Source organism: Parus major, chromosome 9 (genome assembly GCF_001522545.3).
Source record: "Parus major isolate Abel chromosome 9, Parus_major1.1, whole genome shotgun sequence".
Lineage (NCBI taxonomy): Eukaryota > Metazoa > Chordata > Aves > Passeriformes > Paridae > Parus > Parus major.
The window spans coordinates 16,079,181-16,098,284 of NC_031778.1; the positions used below are offsets into that span (position 1 = coordinate 16,079,181).

The window sequence follows — 19,104 nt, forward strand, 5'->3', positions numbered from 1 at the left end:
CTAGCACTCAGAACTGTGCAGAGGTGCAACTCCTGAAAACTTCTGGAAGGACTCTTCTGTATAAGCTTAGGAAATCAGCTATAATGTTTCTGTTATCCAGTGATTTATTATGGTCTACAAAAATATAGCCTGGATGAACACCTCTCTGGAACAATTATTTAGTGATATTGTAATTTATTATTCTTTTCAAAGCCATCTTGTATAAAGGTAAAATAACCCCTAACTTCAGAAAGCACAGAGAGCAGGAGAGAACTGCCAAATTCCCAACAGCACATCCTTTCCTGTGGTTAGCATTGGATCTGCCAGTTTTTGGACTGGCCTATTCTGTGCTGACTGTTGAAATCACAGGCCGAGAATACAAATGAAAGATTTTACAGGAGTTGCTTGTATTTTGTGGCTAATTCCCTGCATTTGGAAGCATCTGCTTCTTGTCTGGTTTTGTTCTGTAATCAAGAAAATTGCTGTAGAGAGCTAGCACTTGGAAAGCACTTAGCTCTTCTATAGCCATGAGCAAGATGGCAAGGAAAATACATTGTAAATAGGTACTCAGTTAAATAATGCACACACTTATATACACACAGGGAAAACAAGATACAGACCTTGTGACTTTTCCAGATACTCTGCTGAGCTTTTGTGTATCATTATTCTGCTAAATAAAGTAAGTTTCTCTGAAGGTATTAATTATAGGAACTGTTGCCTCTCCCAGGTGGTCTATATTTTGGAAAAGAAGCATTCTCGTGCAGCTACAGGTTTCATCAAACTTCTGGCTGACAGGAACAGTGAACTCTTCAAGAGGTGTGCCATGTTCTCACCTGTGGACCACAGAGTGCCCAGGGTCTATGTGCCCTTGGCTGATTGCCCTCCAGACTTTGTGGCCAAGCCCGAGGCCTATTCACAGATGCTCTTCATCTGTCGCATTGTGGACTGGAAAGAAGACAGCAACTTTGCATCAGGGTATGTGGCTGCCATCAGAAGTAGAGATGACTGAAATTTCTAGTTGGAATTCTTGTTTTCACTTAATTTGTTACAAACAGTAGAGACAGAAATCTGTTAACAAGATGCTTGTCTTGTGTCCAGATTTATGTTCGGACAAAGGACAGCTCATTGCTAGTTAATCTCATAAATGTTAATTTCTTTGAGTGCTTGTTTCAGTGCTGGTCCATCACAGCATTGATGAGTGCATGGTCTAGGGGGAACACATGTGCTCAGCCTGACCAGCACAAGCACCATGGGGTTCTGGCAGCCTTCCTCTCTTTCCTCCCTGTGTGGAAGAGTAGTACACAGTGTGCAGACATTTCCCTTCTGCCAGGGGAAGATCAGTGGCTGTGAGGCTCATCTTTAGCTTTTACGCCTTTGTTGGTAAGAATTAGAAAGAAGTCACAGATTTTTGTGGTTTTAAATTTGCATTGGTTCAAGGAGGAATAGTAGAAATCAAGAGAAGCATGTGAGAAGGGTGTTGCACTCTGTGTGTTTCATCAGGCACTGTAAAGTCATCACTGTCCAGCGTTCAAATTGCTGGCAGTGCTGTGAAGAAGGAAATTTTAAGCCAGCACTACACAAGTGGACTATGCTGGGCTGGGTCCAGATTGCAAATTTATTTTGCCTCTCCATAAAGAAGACAGTGGTTTTCAGCATTTTCACTTTTTTTGTCGGGTCTGCTGTAGGGTGCCAGACTCCCACCTGGAGTGGCCATGCTGTTTCTATTGAATGGTCTCAGTATGAAACGGTGATTTCAGTTTCCTTGGGAATACTTACATGTCCTGGTTTAGCTGGGAATCCAGAGTAGGTAACTCTGTGACCATACTGTGGTCAGATTTTACAGGTGCATTTGGATGTAATCTGGAGCATGGGCAGTAGTGGGAGTTGTTCATAAAGTCCAGGTTTTCTCTTGCCCTTGAAAAGCAATTCTGATGGGGTAGCACAGCCGATGCACAGTGTGAGCACTGCAGGTTTGGGAGTCCTCAGCTCAAACTGCTGGTAAAGCTTAAAACTTAGAGTAAACATTTTAAGAGTGTGTCGGCACAGAGCTATCAACCCTAGAGCTAAAAGTAAACTAAGCTTAAGTCTGCATTTCACAGAGTTTATCAGTCGTAGCTGTTTTGTGTGCCCAGTATTACAAGTTTCATGTGTGTTCCTTGAGAGCCACGTGAGCCATGAAGTCACTCAGTGTTTCCTAGATAAACTGCAGTGCATGAACTGCAGTGGCCTCCCTTTGAGCCCCACTTAACTAGGGTCTGGCTGTGCTGTGAACTTCACTGAGAATAAGTTTCTTACTGGCAGAGATTTGCTTTGTCTTCTTTGACTCCAACTGAGAAAAGACTGGAGGGTGATTGTAGTGCTTGGCTTCTGATCGTGAACAACCCCCTATTTCAGCAGAAACAGGGGAAATTAGGAGGATGGGCTAATATCTTTTTTATTGGCTAATGTGTGTGTCTTTAATCTGTACTTCTGACAATACTGGATATTCTCATCTGTCTGATTTGATCATTTCCAAGATGTAAAGGGTGTTGTCAGGAAAGAAAATGTCCATGATTGTGTTCATTCATAGTTGTTTCCTCTGGGAGTTGGTTGCACTTCAGTAAGTGCCTTGTGGAGATGGGAGCATAAAACCTTGGTGTGACCCCTTTTGTTTTTAGCCATAAATAATGCTTGTTTATACACTGAAAGATGAGGAAACCTCTTGAAGGTCCCAAAAGGTTCTGTTTGCTTTTGGGCTCATTTATGAGCCATGTTGCCTTATTTATAATGACTTGTGTTGCTGGTCATGGCCCCTCTGAAGGAGAGAAGAGCAGGTGGTCTGCAGCTCTTTACATGCTTTGTTTAGTGAAACTTTTTTATGCACCCCTTAGTTCTGCCCACAAAGTTCCTGATATGCCTTTGGCACCACCACCATGGTTTTAAAGGTGTCTGGACAAGGAACATGTTGGTCATTGCCCTGCACTGTCTGTTGGAAGTGTGACAAGGGAAACTCCCTCCAGGGTTGGCAGTCCTGTCCCCTGGATGCCTTGGGTGTTTCTAGGTACTCCATCCTGCAGCTGAACTCTCCCAGACTGGTTGTGCACCTTCCTCAGCTTTCCTGTTCCCTTGGGAAGTTCAGTGCCAGGTTTCCAAGCACAGTTAATGACTCAGATTGGTCTTTACAGTGACCATGTACGGGTGGACAATTGAGACGCCCCTGCCAAGAGTTTGGTAGTGGCATTGGCCACCCAGGGTGCTCACCTGCACAGGGGCAACCTGAGAGTCCCTGGAGGTCTCCTTGGGGAGGGGGGTCCGTTTCTGTGTCATGATTGCCACCTGGTGGTCACCAGCGTGACACTGTCCCCTCCAGAGGCCACCCTGTCACCCCGACTATGCTGGGAAGGAGTGGTGAGGAACTCATGGCCCCAGCTCTTGCTGGCCATGCCGAGTTGAGCTGCTCTTGCTCCCTCCTACATGTGAAGTGACTTTACCTTGGCAGTGAAATGCTGTATGACTGTACCTTCAGGTAACAGGTAAAGCAAATTAGCTCCAAAACATTCTCCTTTTTGAGGTAAATATTGCACGTGCTGCCATGTACCATTATTTTCTGGGGACCTTTCTCAGTCTTGGAGTCCACAGTTGTTTGGAGTATTAGTCCAGACGTCTTTGCCCTTTTGCAGATGGTTAAGGTGGATTTTTTTTGTCCCAACATGTGATGATGGATGAGATTATTTTAAAAAAACACCTAATAGAAAAGCATGGAATCACTGACTCCCTCTGTGTCACACTGGGCTTGTGGCCATTCTAGCTCAGGGTCTTAGATATTGGTCTGTCAAGGTGACATGATTTGTTTCAGCTTTTGCAATAAAATGAAATGTTGCAGGGTGTTATTTCACTTGCTGCTGTTTCCAAAGCCATTTGAGTGGCTTGAGTTCTTTTCATTTCTGGCATTTTATTCTGGGTTGTTTTTTTTTTTTTTAAATTCAAAAGTGTATTTTGTTTGAGGGGAAATAACCAGATACCTTGAGTAGTTCTCTGTAAGGCTCAAGGGAAAGTCCAATTCTCTCAACACAGCAGTGTAGCTCTGTTGAAAAAACACCTTATTGCAGGTGGGTGTGTCCCTCAATAAAGCTTTGTTCCCTTGGCACAACTAATCACTGTGTGGGGCTGCCCCATCCGTGTTGGGAGCACCATGCTGCTCCTGTGCTCTGATGGGACATGGCCTGGCAGCTGAAGGAAGGCATCTCCATGATGTGGAGCAGGGCTGGACTGTGCTCCCAAGCACTGGGGTTCCGTGGCACAGCTCTCTGTCCCTCTGATGCACAGCCCTGCAGCCCTCTCACCATTCCCACTGGCATCTGTGGCTTTCCTCAAGCCTGTGCAGCTGTGTCTGTGAGTTCTGGGCCCTGGGCAGTGAGAGCACCCAGGTAGATCTTCTTTGCTCTCATCTCTTCTCTACAAACCTTAAGGACTGGTGGCTTGTGTGAGATGTTCTCCTGCTGCTGAAGGAAACCCTCCATGTAGGATGACTGTGGACAAATCTGCTCCAGAAGAAACTGAGCGAGGGTATTAAGGTCCCAGTGAAGTTACTCCAATGTGGGAGCCTGCCTGGCTTGTCAAAGGAAACAAGCCTTATGTAATCCTGCTTTGTCTTTTTGGAGAGTTCTTACCATGTAACCTTTGAACACACTGGCCTTTTTCAGCTCAGTGGAGTTGAAGTGGAATGGAGCTCAAATATTCTAGCTAGAGATGGGTGGCTGAATAGATGTGATGAGTGTCACCATGAGAGGGAAGAGGCAGCTTGAGGGTGCCTCTGCCCCCAGGCACATCCATGGCAGGTTAGACTCTGGTGAGCAGGCACCTTGGAGCAATTCAGTGATCTTGCAGCTATGGCTGATTTGGAGAAATACCCTGTTTTGCCCCAACCATGGCATATTCCAGTCAGTGCAAGCTGCCACCATGTCTGACATCAATCCAAGGGTATTCAAGGAATTCAAGGTAATGCTCCCTCATCAGCGTCACAGAAAAGAAATATTTACGTCTGTAGCCATTGTAACTTTTTTTTACCTTTTGACATTTAAAAAAAAAAGAGATGCACGCAAGCCCAGGGTGTCACAGACGCCGTGACTCCCTGGGAGTGAACGTCTGAGTACTGCTGGGCCCTGTGCCCCTGGTTGTTTATAAGCCTCTTGAACTATTCTTGCTACCCTTGGTGGCCGTGGAGCCCCAGGAATGATTTTGCAGCCTGGCTGTTACTCCGGGGCCATCGGTGATCCTATATGCATTACCTTTGATCACATGCTGTCCTGTCAGATTTTGCTCTGATGCAAGTCATCATGCCTGTGTGACTGTAACATGGCCCCAATTAAAGTCAGTTATACACTTTTTATTTCAAGGTACTTGGGAAATGTTCCCTGGAACACCGTAAATCAAATGTTAATTACTATTAAAAAAATATTAGTCCTATATCAAACCTCTGGGTAAACCCCTTGTGGTTCGTAATCTAATTTCAGTAAACGGATCAAGAGGAACATGGGTTTCAAGACTGAGCTGGAAAGCACTCTGGCATTCAGAGGTGCTTTCCATGGCGTGTCCTGCAGATGTCCAGCTGCCCTCCCAGTGCATTTCCCAGATCTGCCCTGCCAAGAGAAGGGGCACCTGAGACTCAAGTTCTTGACATTTCTCCTGGGTAGGGCAATGTGCCCTCTCTTTTCCTGTTTTGTTTTTTCCATCCTTGGCGGTGCTGGTGGGCCTGCGGACCCAGAGGCTCATCCCTGCTCAGTCCCAGCTCTGCACCAGATGCTGGAAATGAAATGGTGATTTCTCTGTTTTATTATTACTGCTGAGAGAGAGGGAGATAAAACTGATGCCTCATTTATTTACATTAAAATAAGGATTAGCCTGGGACCCAGCTGCAGGAACAGAGAACTCAGCCACGATGCCAAATGTGCACGTATTTCTGCCATACAGTTTGTACATAAAATCGAAACAATAAAGGGAAATATCTTTTATCCTTGTTTTCATTTTTATTTTAAGGCTAGACGATGTGAACTCTACAATTTACCATACCATGAAGCGAGCAATCCTTTCCAGCGTATTACACAATGTGACAGGTTTATTACACAGCCCTTCCCGTTGTGAAGAAAGAGCTTTGCTCCCATAAAGAAGATGGGCTCGCTTGTGCTGAGAGTTTGGGGTTTGTTCTGTGGGTTTATGGCACGTTTGAAGCCTTGAGACTGTCTTGCTTGTCCAAATAACAAGTGCACTGTTTTGGCCCCAATTTAGGAAAGTAATTAGTGTCTGTTCTCACTCATTGGAATTAAAGCAGAAGGATCAATATAATGATTGTGTATTTTATGCAGTGGAAAAACACTTATTAGAGTGGCTGGTTTTGTGCTGTATTATTACTCCTCTCTTTTGTGTCATATTTTGATGGATTTGCCTTAATTTCAGTTGTAATCTTCTTGGGTCAGGAACATTATCTCTATTGACTGTAATGTGCATTGGCCTAATGGCAGTATATTAAAAAATAAAAAGTAATTTAACTCTGTGTACTGTAGTGCAATCTAAAGGTGAGAAAGGGGACAGGGGGAGCCACCATGTCACATGGGTTCTCACAGGATATCTGTAATCAGCTGGAGGGGGAACAAATGTCTCGCTCCTTTGGAGTCCTGGTTTGCACAGAGTCCAGAGCTGAGCCTTGATTGACACCAGAGCTGTTGGAGAGATCCATGCTGGGGTTTGCACTGGAGCAGATGGAAACTTTCTCCAAGCATAACAGAGCAGCAATCTCATCCACACTTGTACAGAGTACTTCATCACGCACTGTTAGCGTGGGGGGGACGGTTTCTCCTGTCTGTGACTTGTTTCTAAATCACTGGCCCCTCTCCAGTTAGCTCTGGGTTCAGAGGCCTCTGCTTAGTCAGGAGAGGAGGAACAAATAACTGGGAATGCTGAGGTCCTGGAAGGAGCCTGGAAAATGATTGGAAAGATCTGTGGGTGTGTCTGTGTAAGACTCCTGTAAGGGAGGCAGTGGGTGAACTTCACACCTGTGTTCACAGGGCATGGGTTTGATGGGTTTGCCCAGGCAGAGATGTGTATCCTTTGGGATGGAGAGCAGTGTACTGAGCTCCCTGTGGAGCTGTCTGGTATTTGGTGTGAATCTATTCTTCATTTTTGGTAGTAGATGTGTGTCACCTTTGTCAGTGGTGAGGAGAGGAGGGTGTGGTCTCAGGGCAGCCATGTGTAATGCTAGTGCTGCCTGTGTGGACAGCTATGCTTTTCTTATCCCTGTGGGGTGCATTTTTCTCTAAAATTGGAAACTTTCTTACCTTTGTAAAAACCTAATAATTTAAAACATCTACTTCAATTTAGATACATAAAAACAGCAGAGAGCAGTGGCTGGTGAGTGTTTTGCATCTCCAGCAGACACAAGTCATGGTATGGTCTGAATTCCTGCTAAGTCCTCTGCCAAAACTCAGGGAGAAATGAATGGGTGAAAGAGTGCATTTGAGGGCTCAGCAGCCTCTCTGCAGGGACAATAACAACATGACAGTAGTAATTATACACTTTAAAAAAGCATCCCTTTCTTTCTGCAGGCAGTTGTGCAAAAGTCTTGGGCAGGCTGGAGAGATCGAGCCGGAATCAGAAGGGATCCTGACAGAGTATGGTGTGGATTTCTCTGACTTTTCCCCTGAAGTCCTGGAATGTCTTCCCCAGAACCTGCCCTGGGTTATCTCACCTGGAGAGCTGGCCAAAAGAAGAGATTTAAGGTAACAACAAAAAGCATGGTCTTGATACTCCTTGGGTTGGTGCAGGGTTGTGCTGTTTTGTTTTGCTTTCATCACATTTTGTAAAGACACTGAGTTTAATGTATGTACCATATTACACCTTACCTGTGCTAGAAAGCATAGGAAGAAACTTATTTTCAAAGTACTGCAAACCCAGTTATTTACTTGGAGAAGTATTTTGTGAGGCAGAGAGGCTTTTTCCTAAAAGAACTATTGAAAATTGAAAATTTGGTGTTCAGCACCTAATCTGAAAGCTTTCTGTTTTTGTCTGGAATATATTATGCATTTTAGTGATAGATTTATAGCAGAGATTTTTGGAATGCCTGGCAGATCAATGATCTGGGACGTTGTTACTCTTGAGACTTAAGACAGATAAAGACTGTCCACCTACCTCACATTAGTCATCCCTGCAATGTAGTGATGCTCCCAACCAACTTTCAGGAACTCCTCACCCTGTTGAGAAGCAGACATTGCCATTGCTGGACCACCCAAAACTACTAGTGGATTTGCTACACTTCTAAGTGTCAGATTTTAGAGACATCCTTACTAGAAAAGATTTAAAGACCAAAGAAAAATTATTTATTTAGAACCTCACTTTGCAATAAAGGATGATGCGGGCAAACAGTAAATACATTATTGAGAAGACACAGAATGTTCCACTTCCAGCCTTGCTTATGCTGGAGCATCCTGACTCGGCAGATTCATTGCTGTCTTGTGTAATGCTGAGGTGAAGCAGCCCTAGGAGGCTGATTCCTCTGGACACTGCACTGATACAAGCACCTGTATATATGCAGCAAGCTCCTCTTCCTCTTCATTTATCTGTGTTACTGGCATAGACATTAGCAATTTGAGCAGATAAGCTGATAAACTGCAGCCATTTTTATTTCAAGGCTGAATATGTATTTGTATCTGTACCTGTAGTCCAGGTGTTATTTTGGACCTAATTCTGCTCTGCAGCTTCCTTCCTGTTTCAGCTTTCTGGATTTCCACTGCCATACAGTGGAATAACTCAGAAGAGAATCACACTCCTGATTGACTAATGCTAGCACTCAGATACCAGATCCGGACTGCAGGGTTCAGGTAGCATAAAAAAAAAGTAGATACTGAATGCTGATGTTCAGATGTCACTTGAAAGTGCTTATTTTTATATTCTTGACTGCAGTTCAGTAGCCTTCTCTGTTTCTTCTGACCGAGTTCTTTTAAGCAAATAAAGAGCTTGACTTGTCTCCAGTCAGACAGTCAGTTTTGGAAATAAATTCCAAGTGCATTTCTTGCTTTTATTCTGAGTTATTACCCTGGGACTTATCAAGGTGATAACAGTTTTGTGGTTAAGCTATTTAAATCCCTCTCTGCCCCTTCCTGACCACAATGCGCACTACAAAGTAGATTTCCTTTTGATCCTCTCAAATATAAACATTTAACAGTCAAAATTTTTAAGACAATTATTTGAGCTTAATTTGCTAATCCTTTTAATGTCAACTGCCACACTGCTGACTAACCAGTCTGTGGTCTAAACACATATGGAGGTAACATGAGACTTCTAGTTATGGAAAACAAAATACAGGTGAGTCTTCCTTGTTGTTTCCTCACAGAAAGGGGTTTGTCTACCTAGAAAAAAAGATGAGTTTTATTAGTAAATGCAGTGTGAATTGTAGGGAGGTGGTGTCAAGCAGTTGGAGACCCGGCAGCCATCTCTAATGGATGAGACCAGAAGACCTTGAGACTGTTTTTGGCAAGTCCCAAGGTATCTTGGCCTCGGCTTGTTATTAAATATCAGCTTTCATATTGTCAGCAACAAGTGTGCTGTGACCTGCACTGTCCTACAAAGGGCCAGTACACACGGCCCAGGATTGCATCCATAGGAACACACCTGGACCTGGGTGTCTGTTCTGGGTGCACATCTGAGTTATGCCTTGTTTTGCAGGGCATCTCACACACCTGCCTCTGTGAGTGCCCATCTTTGCTCTACTTTGTGCATGGTGGTCTGTCAGGCTTCCCAGATTACTGTACAGTAGTCTGAGAGTATGATATAAATTAATTACAGTGAAATAAAACCTCATCTTTTCTCCTAAAACAGCCATGTTAGCACTTGTAAATAGCTCATCCTAAATCAGTTTACACATTGCTTGCTCGACTAGAGTGAAAACATGTTAGAGTTTAGCTTAAAGTACTTTCACCTCTAGAAAATCCTCTGCAGTTCTGTAACACGGGGCTGTAAAATTTCTAGCATCATGTATAAAAGTTGTGAGATTTGGAACTGAGACCCAAAAAATGTCTTGTATTTTTGGGTGTTTCCTCTTCCTGAGATAACTTTTCCTTGTTTCCTTTTGTCTTGGGAAATGACCCTTTCCTCCTCAAAAGGTGATTTATGTGCTCTGCTGACCAGTGTCCGAGGTGTGGTCTGGGAGTCAGAGTATGGACCATGGAGAGAGGGGCTCTGCACCAGAGGTGTTTGTGAGTGTGGTTATAGATGGAAGTGAGACAATGTGTTTCACCAAGCTGCTGAGGCTGGGCAAGAGGGAAAGACATTTTATCCATGCCATCTTGTAAATGTGTTCTTGATCTTCCTGCAAGTCTTTCAGTTTTACAGGAAGCCTATTCTTGCCATGCATATTCTATTTGGATAGCAACTGTGATCTCACCTACACAGCCTGTGTAGAATTGCTTCCAAGAGATTTTTTTTCCCCCTCATTTCTCCAGTAATAGCTGACAAACAAAGGTTTACATAATATTTCAATATTACTTAAGGCAGAAAAGTTCCAAACCTTGTGGATGGCTTTGAAATTATTTAGCTGGCTTAACACTCTGCTCTGCCACTTTTGCATGGTTTTATCATGGACATCTGTTTCTCACCTGCATGGGTTTATTTATAAAATTAGACAAGTATTTCACAGGCATTCCCAGCTTACTTGTTTCTAAAGAGCACCCAAAACTTCTAATGAAAATTGCTAGGCAAGTGTTAGGTGTTGGCATTGCATCCTGCAGCTGCATTTTAAAGAGAGCATGAAGGTCCATGAAGTATCAGAATGTGTGGTTGAGGAAACTTCTCTTCCAGAAACGTTAAATATTATAATACAGATAGGACTGGAGTGCTCATTTTATTATTCAGGTTGACTGGAATTGGTATTTTTTTCATTAGAAGTTTGAGAAGTTTGGTTTCTGCTTTTAGGGAAACATTGGAGGATTAATGTCATAGAGACAAATGTTGATGGGTGCAAAGTTTCAACCACTTTCCTGTCTTTTCCAGTGTTACAACATGTAATTTTCATTTCCGTGTTTGCTTTGGGACAAAATGTGGCCCCTGAAGAAAAAAGGGGTGAGGGCAAAGAAGGAAATACAAATTTCAGAGGTGGGTTTGGGAGCTGGGGGCAGAGGGAGGAGGAGGCCATTTGAAGACTTGTAGCCAGGAATCTAAGAAACCCAAAAGCTATTTTGAAGACTCATTCCAAATGTTTCTAATTTCATTCATATCTTTTTGTTTCCTTTACTGCTTAACTGGGACAAGAAAGTAAAGCCAGGAAAGTCCAATCATAGTGGGAAACAAAAACCTAAATATTGGAGAGAGAAAAAAGGCAGTTCTTTGCAAAGCAATTCTGCCTTTTGCTTGTCTCCCATTGTTGGTGTTACTGTGGAAAATGTATAACATCACTTTTTTGGAAAATGCTAGAACTTGTTCAAGTAAAGATGGTTTATATAGTCTAACATGGAAGAACTAGAGGATATCTATTTCTTTACCATTTGCCTAATAATAAGTGAGCCTGTTGACCTCCGCTGGACTATTACAAATGTGAAACTTGGCACTCAAAATTGCTTGCTCTAAATTTTCCAGTTGCTTTCTCTTTTTCCATTTGATGTCATCCTGCCAACTAGTGATTTTATTATTATAAACAGGACATTGTATTCACTTTTAAGAAGAAATATGAAGCTGAAGGTAAAATTACAAACTGCAGTTTCTCAGCTGGCAAAATACAAAACAATGAGCTAAAAATACTGAGCAGAGAAAGGGTGTTGTGGCAGGGAACTCTGAAATATCTACAAGATGGATGTGTTCTGAAGAGCAGAAACTGACTGACTTCAGCTGAGCAGGGCTAAACTCTGAAGAATCATCAGATTGTTCAGCTTGGAAGGCAGCTCTAGAGATCATCTACTCCAACCCCATTGTTCAAAGCAGGGTTAGCTGGAGCAGGCTGCTCAGGGCTGTGCCCATTTGGGGTTTGGATAGCTCTAAAGTTGAAGATTCCATAACCCTCTGAGGAAGATGTTCTGGGGCTCAGAAAAACGTGTCTTTTTTCCTTCAAACAGATTCTCCTGTGTTTTGTGCCCACTATCCCTTGTCCTGTTGGATACCCCTGGAAATTGTCTTGCTATCTTCTTTACTCCCTGTATCAGGTGTATTTTCACATTGAAAAGATCTCCCTGCCTGAGCCTTCTCAAAGCTGAGCAGTCCCAGCTCTCTCAGCCTCTCCTTGTAGGTTGGATGCTCTGATTCCTTAATCGTCATCAAGGTGCTTCAGCAAGCTTGCAGCACTATGCTGATACCTCCCTGGTACTGGGGAGCCCAGAACTGGACACAGCACTCCAGTTGTGGTCTCACCAGTGCCAAGCAGAGGGGAAGGATTGAAGGAATGCATCCTTTGGCCTTCTGGCAACACTCCTCCTAGTGCAGCCCAGGAGGCTCTTGGCCACCTTCGTTATGGTGACATATTGTTGGTTCACGTTTAACTTGTCCATCAGGACATCCTTTTCTGCCAAGCTGCTTTCCAGCTGGTTCTCCCCCAGTCTGTACTGGTGCACGGGGTTGTTCTTCCCTGTGTGCAGGACTCTGTTTTTCCCTTTGAGCTTCATGAGATTCCCATCAGATGATTTCTCTGCCAAGGTCCCTCTGAGTGGCGGTGTGGCCGGCTGTTCCTCCCACAAGGCTGAAAGGGCAGCAGACAGGGGGGCCAGCCAGGATCCACTGCATTGGCAGGAGGTAGTCAATGCTCACTTGCTCCCCTTGCAGGGCAGAGTTACTGAACTTTGCTCTTGCAGGCAATGAATGCAATGAAGCTTTCAGTTAAAATTTGCATCTTGGTATTTCAGCACAGGACCCCACATGCAACTGGTCCAAGTTGTTGAAGGCCAAATTTGTAGTTTTGGCTGCCCCTTCAGAAATGTGGCATCCTTCCTTTGGCTGGTGAGGGAAGAAGAGCAGAGGTGCTCTGCTGCATCCCTCTGCCCACTGGAGAGGGAAGCTCTGTAGCACTGTTGGTACTGCACTGCAGCTCTGCTTTCCATTTGTTTCTTTCTCAAGGAGTGTTACAGCTGGTAACAGGGATTAGCACTGTGTATAGTAAGGGTTTGACAGCGTGGTCATTGCTGCAGATGCCCAGAGAAATAATTGGCTGATAAAATTAGAAGTGATGGTAAAAATGGCAGCCTTGAGCTGTGCAAGGGGTGTTGGAGGAAAGCAGTCAGCCTCTGAAACAGATGTCTTTCCAAGGCAGGTGGACAGCTTTAGTTAGGAATGAGTGCAGGGCAGATAAAACATCGTTAAACAGCTTGTTTCCTGGAGATTTTCCACTACAAAAAGCTAGTGTTAAATAGAGCAAGTCTTACTCAGCTATAATAGGATATGTAAAAATGCTCTGGTTTCTGATGGAAACTGAAAAAAATTACTTGTTTAGCAAATGTATAAGCAACATTGCTGCAGAACTGACTGTTATCTTGGAGTGGAGTGGAGCCACAAAAAGGGGCAGATTGTGATCTCTGCTCTCTCACTGAGCTGTTCTGTGACTGATTAAATGTTCTCCATAGAGAGATACATCGGATTAGATACATAGGTGACATACAAAGGATTACTCGGTTAGCTCCTTTCTCTGCCATTAGCTGAGTAAGTAAAACTCTTGAGTAAATATACTAAAGGTGCTGTTGCCACTGATGTGATTCAGCTCCTTGCTTCTGGTTGGCTTCTTTTGGTCCTCCTCTCTGTTTTTGTAACATTTCGTACCACAGTATCACTACAGCAATTATGGTGACCCTGTTTTGAACAGAATGATGCATGGTCTGTGCTCTCAGATGCTGTTACCAGTGCCTGGTGTACATAGACACAGGGCACCTTCACCTTTTTCCTTACTGGGAGGTGCATGTGATCATCAGAAATGCAGCTTCATCTGAGTTTGTGGTGTGTGCTTGAATAGGATTTTTGCTTTCTGGTCTTGTAAACCATCACACCTAACTTTGCTTTGTTAGAAATCTGTTTAGTTGGGGAAAACAGTAATAACTTTTGCACCTAGATTGTTATACATACAGCCTTGTTCTTGCTGAGATACTCATTTTATGGAGAGAAGTGGAAGGAAAGAAGATGAGGATAAAATCTTAAATAAGTCTGACAGTGTCTCTGATTCTTACTGGAATCCAGTGGATCACAAGGTGGGGTTTTGATGAGCAGAGAAAAGTGTCATATCCCCTCATGTTTATATGTGTTAAGTGGTGCAGTTCAGGTGTGCCAAATAATGCCTCTTGATATCACAGTGCTTTGCTGGTGCCCTGCTCTCACTACAGGTCAGATAGCACAGAGCGGAGAAGAGATGAAGTGCCCAAGTCCTGGTGTCAACACAGGTATCTGTCTCTGGTGCTGTAGCTGAAGAAACCCAGAACTACTCCAGCTGGTGAGGTGGTGTATCCCTGCTATGATATTTCAGAGCTCATCACTAGGACAAGCTGGCCATTATCAGGAACAATATTTTCCTTGTGCTTCACTCTGATGGAGTGATCGGGAGCATGCTTTAACCTGTCCATCTGTCTCACTTTTTGGGTGATTGGATCTTTGTTACTAGGTTATTCTCAGATCACTCCATAAAAAAACCAGACAACCCATAAATCATAATATAGATGGCCCAAATGCAAATGCATGAGACATAGATGTCCTGGAGATACCACAGCATGGATTAGAAGTGGGACAGTCTGGAAAAGACTAGCAAAAATATTCTGGGAGATAAGGGATTGATTTACAAGGAAGGATTAACTGTTCAATGTGCATCTGCCAGCACTGAAACTAGAAGTTTGTGAAAGATATAGTAGTTGATAGTTAAAAATACGTGGATCAGAATGAAAAAATGAGAATCATTTACGATGGCGGGAGGATAAAAAGGGGTGTTATAAGGACAAGTAAGGTAAAACAAAGAGGAAGCCTTTCCTGTCCAACCCAAAATAGACTGTAGTGTAGACTGCTAAAGAAAGGGCTGATAATTCCATCACTAAAGATGCTTGATACCATACAGGAGAAAGTCCTTGCAAATGTACTGTCCTGGCTCTGACCCATGGGGGCTGGATGACCTAATGTCTCTTCAATTTCTAGCCCTGTGCATCTATGATTAAAGTAGTTTATATAGTGCAAGTGCATTTTCAATTATACTTTGCTTTCTTGCGTGGGATAGTGGTGGTGCAGAGAACTCATTATATTTGTGGCACAATTACAGCATGACTTGTAGGAAATACTGCTGGTACTTGGCTTCCCAGGGACTCTGATCTCGTTTATGAATATATGTTGGCTTTTCAAGCCATATAGGTATAAGACTGCAGTGCTCTTTTTTTCTGTCTTCCCCCTTACATGGAGGCCATAAACATGGAGGAAATAATAGAAGAATAAATAGAGGGAATAATTGATTCTGGTTTGGCATTCCAGTGAGCAGTCTCTGGTGAAAATGTAAAAGTTTATTGTTGTAGATGTGTAATACACCAGGACTCATTGTCAGCTGCTCTCTTGGACTGAGGTCTGTTTTCTGAACCAGGACAGGACATTACCTGAAACATAAACACAGAGAAATTAAAAAGAGTAGTGCTGGTTTGAAGTTGGGCTTTCAATGCATCTTGTGCTCTGCTGGATATTTTTGGGGTTTATAATGATCAGCATTTGAAGGGATTAGTTTTTGCTTCCAATTATTTTATATTTTTAGTTCATTTTGAAATTTATGCAGCATTCCAAAAGAGTTTTGTGATGTGTCAAGTGTCTTTGTCAGTCTGTTACAGGGCATTCAGAGTACCATCAGAGATTTGTCAGGGTACTTCTCTTGCAGGCATATTTTTAAAATATATTCCTTTTAAGAGGCTGTCTTGGAAGCAGTCACTCTTGGGTTTTAACTAAAATCTGCCAGCATCAAGTGTGACAAATGTGGTAGACACTACAAGTAATAAATTTCTTGAGGAGTGTTGTTGAAGTCTCAAACGCTCAGGCACTGATTGGTCTCTGAAATTTCTCTTGAAGAAAGGGTACTTCATCCTGATTTGAGTGATGAATATTGGCAGAATTGGTCCTGTGCTTATTGGCACTTGGTAACAAACCTGCGCTGACACTGTGGTCGAGCTGGGTTTACTTGTGATTGAAGAACGAGATTGATTTTTGTGGTTGCCATAACAATTGGATTGTTGTGTGAAAAAATGTTAGTGGCATTCACTGGAGTGAGTTGACAGCTCTAGGATGCCTGTTCCCAAATTAAAACAACCATTTCCAGCTCTGAGAAATGGTGTATGCTTAGCTTTTGCAAGATGGTGCTCAGCAGGGTCTTAGAAATGACCTGAAGAACTTAAAGATTCTAAAAGTGCCTCTGCTATGCTTAATTTTAAAATGCCAGCTTTGAACTGGAGTTAATAAGGGTAAACCAGGAGGCTGAGCTTTCACTCCCACCAGGCTATTGTATGTATTCACAAAGTGGAGAGAACAGCACAATCTAAGGAGTCCCTAGAAGAATGTAAATGCACTGCAAGTGTCTAGACATGCAGTCACTCGTACTGTAAATGTCTTAGCACTGACATACTCAAGTTTAAAGAAGGCTTGTGCTGCCGAAACTTTAATAAACAATGGTCATTCCTGTCTCACCTCCAGCTGAAGCAGTCTGGACTTTGGAAATGGGCTGATGCTTCTGTAAAAGATTGGGCTTGGTGCTTCAGGAGTCTTTGGATGACTGGAGGGACTGTGGGCCATGACATCTGCGCCTGGGGCAGGGCAGGGTGTCAATGTGTAGCCTGGGCTGATTGAGTCTTAAATGCTGGAATTCACAGATAGCAGGTTTCAGCCACCTTCAAGCTTCTGGTGTGTTCTTTGTTCTCTTTTGTAGTTGTTTTGGATGTGTTGGTCTTTGTAAATGTCTAGAAAACATCACAGGAGAATGCTTTGGTCCGAAAGTTGCCTGTGGGAGGGGAGTCAGAATGGGGAGGTAAATGAGCTAATTAAGTCCAGGTGCCTTAATTCCATCAGCTTCCTGAGACAGGGAAGTGGAGAGGGAGGTGCTGATCTCTTCCCCCTGGTGACTGGACATGTGGGAATGATTTAAAGCTGTGCCAGGGGAAGTTAAGACTGGATATTAGGAAACATTTCTGTACTGAGAAGGTGGTCAAACACTGTAAGAGGTCTCCTAGAGAAGTGGGCAGTGCCCCAACCCTGACAGTGTTTAAGAGGCATTTGGACAAAGCCCTTAACTACAAGATGCTTTAATTTGGACAGGCTGGACCAGATGATTGTTGTTGATCCCTTCCAACTGAAATAGTTCTATTCCACTTCATTCACTTCCCTTCCATTTCCTTCTATTCCAGCCTGTGTGTCTGGCTTTCCTGTTGGAAGACTTCCAGTAATTCCCTGCTCAGCACCTTCCTTAGGTGTTTTGATTTTCTTGCAAAGAATGTCTCTCTTTTTCTCTCGTGAGACTTGACAATCTAAACTCTGCCCACACCTTCATTCCTGAGCAGTCCAAGTTTAGACAAGTGCCAAAGCTGGGGCTTCAGCCTGAGTGACTTGAGATGTGGTGGCTGCTGCCAGGACCAGGAGGAGTGGTGATCGTGTATAGGAGCATGGACATGGTTTGGCTGCCAGCTGACTTGTGCTTGTGCTGCCTGGGGTGAAATTCCTCCATCCTCTGCTTTGCCTGGTTCCTGAATAGCTGGGTCATACTTCACTTCTTTAGGCCTTGCCTGCCACAAAAGCATCTTGCTTCATGAAGGGTTTCCTGATGCTCTAGTGGGTACATGCAGTTCTCTAGACTGATATTTCATGTTGTTAGCATTTATTAGTGGTGAAAATCTGGACTCCAGGTCTCCACTGGTGAGTTGACTCATCTATGTGCTGCTGCTTGGGAAGATCCTTGAGTTATACAGGAGGATCTGTAGGGTGCTGCTTTGCTGTGTACAAAACTGGCAATGCTCTCCAAACAGCAAGAAAATTGCACTGTAGCACCCAAGCTTTGCCCAGCTGGGTGGTCTTGCCAGAAACCTTGCCTCTAATACAGCCTGAGCCCATGGCTTACCATTGCAGTGCTTCATCCTGATGAAGGTAGTCTCTCTCTTGAGCAAAGAGTGAGCCCTGACCACTGGAATTTGTAATCGCCTGATGACGTAGGTGTTCATATTTTTTGGTTAAACTAAGTGATATGTTTAATTCTGAACAGTTTTACTGGCAAAAATGAATATATTGTACCAGTCTTTGAGGCACCAACTGTGCTGTTTTTTCTCTGCTGATTCTTGTGAATACCTTAGCCTAGATGTATACATAGATGTATGTATTTGCACAAAGGAAAACAAACTGCTGTTGCAGTCCTGTGATCTGTGAACATTTTAATTACCATGACGGTAATTCCAGCTCACCAATAAACTACTTATCTTACCTCTACTGCTGCACTAGCCATTTATTTTAGGTCCTGTTAAAGGTAAAAAGACTAACTGCTCTGCAAGACATGCTTGTCTGCTTTAATTAGTCTTCCTGAAGCTGCGCAAACAGCACCGCACTTAATTAGCTTTCCTTAAATTAGGATTGATATACCAGCCTGTATAGGTTGACACTGTCGTTACTGTCTAATAAACTAAGTGCTCTATTCTGTAATTTTTTTTCCCTCAGGTGGTTGATTTGCAAGATGCCAGACAGAGCCAGCTTTAGCAGGGCCCTTGTCACTGCCTTGGGGCTAGAGGTGTCTTGGCCAGTGCTGCTGGGGGCTGGCAGGGTTTGGGCAGTCTGGGTGGCTCCTGCTTTCCTGACTCTCTCTTGCAGGTCCATCATGGTCAGTTGTGAGTAGTTCTCCTGATCCTCCCACGTCTTGCAGGCATTGCCTTGCTCTGGTGCTCAAAACCTCTGAAACAAGGAGAAGGGAGGAAAGATTTTGTTCTTCCATTGGCAGAAATTCCATGCCAAAGCAAGTTCACCTCTGCAAACCTGTGTTAGGCATCTGTTTTACATGAAGATGGTCCTGTAAAAAGTGGAAGCTGCCGCACTGAAATGTTTTGGATTTCTTTTTGACCAGTGCTGGTCAAAAACAGATCAAAGTCCCGATGTAGTTGAAAGATTTTTTATCTTTCAGTGTCACAGTCTCTTAATTTGTTTAGATGCATGCAA

At 43.5% G+C, this 19,104-nt stretch overlaps 1 protein-coding gene across 4 annotated transcripts in view; it reads left to right on the plus strand.

Annotated features, from left to right (window-relative positions):
• The window catches only part of DIS3L2 (DIS3 like 3'-5' exoribonuclease 2), a 178,437-nt gene that overhangs the window by 70,073 nt on the left and 89,260 nt on the right, over window positions 1-19,104 (plus strand). For all 4 annotated transcript variants that reach the window (XM_015637358.2, XM_015637359.2, XM_015637357.3 and 1 more), the window contains exons 9-10: window positions 707-954; window positions 7,557-7,730. In XM_015637358.2, coding sequence (XP_015492844.1) covers window positions 707-954; window positions 7,557-7,730 — 422 coding nt within the window. The remainder of the gene's footprint in view (window positions 1-706; window positions 955-7,556; window positions 7,731-19,104) is intronic.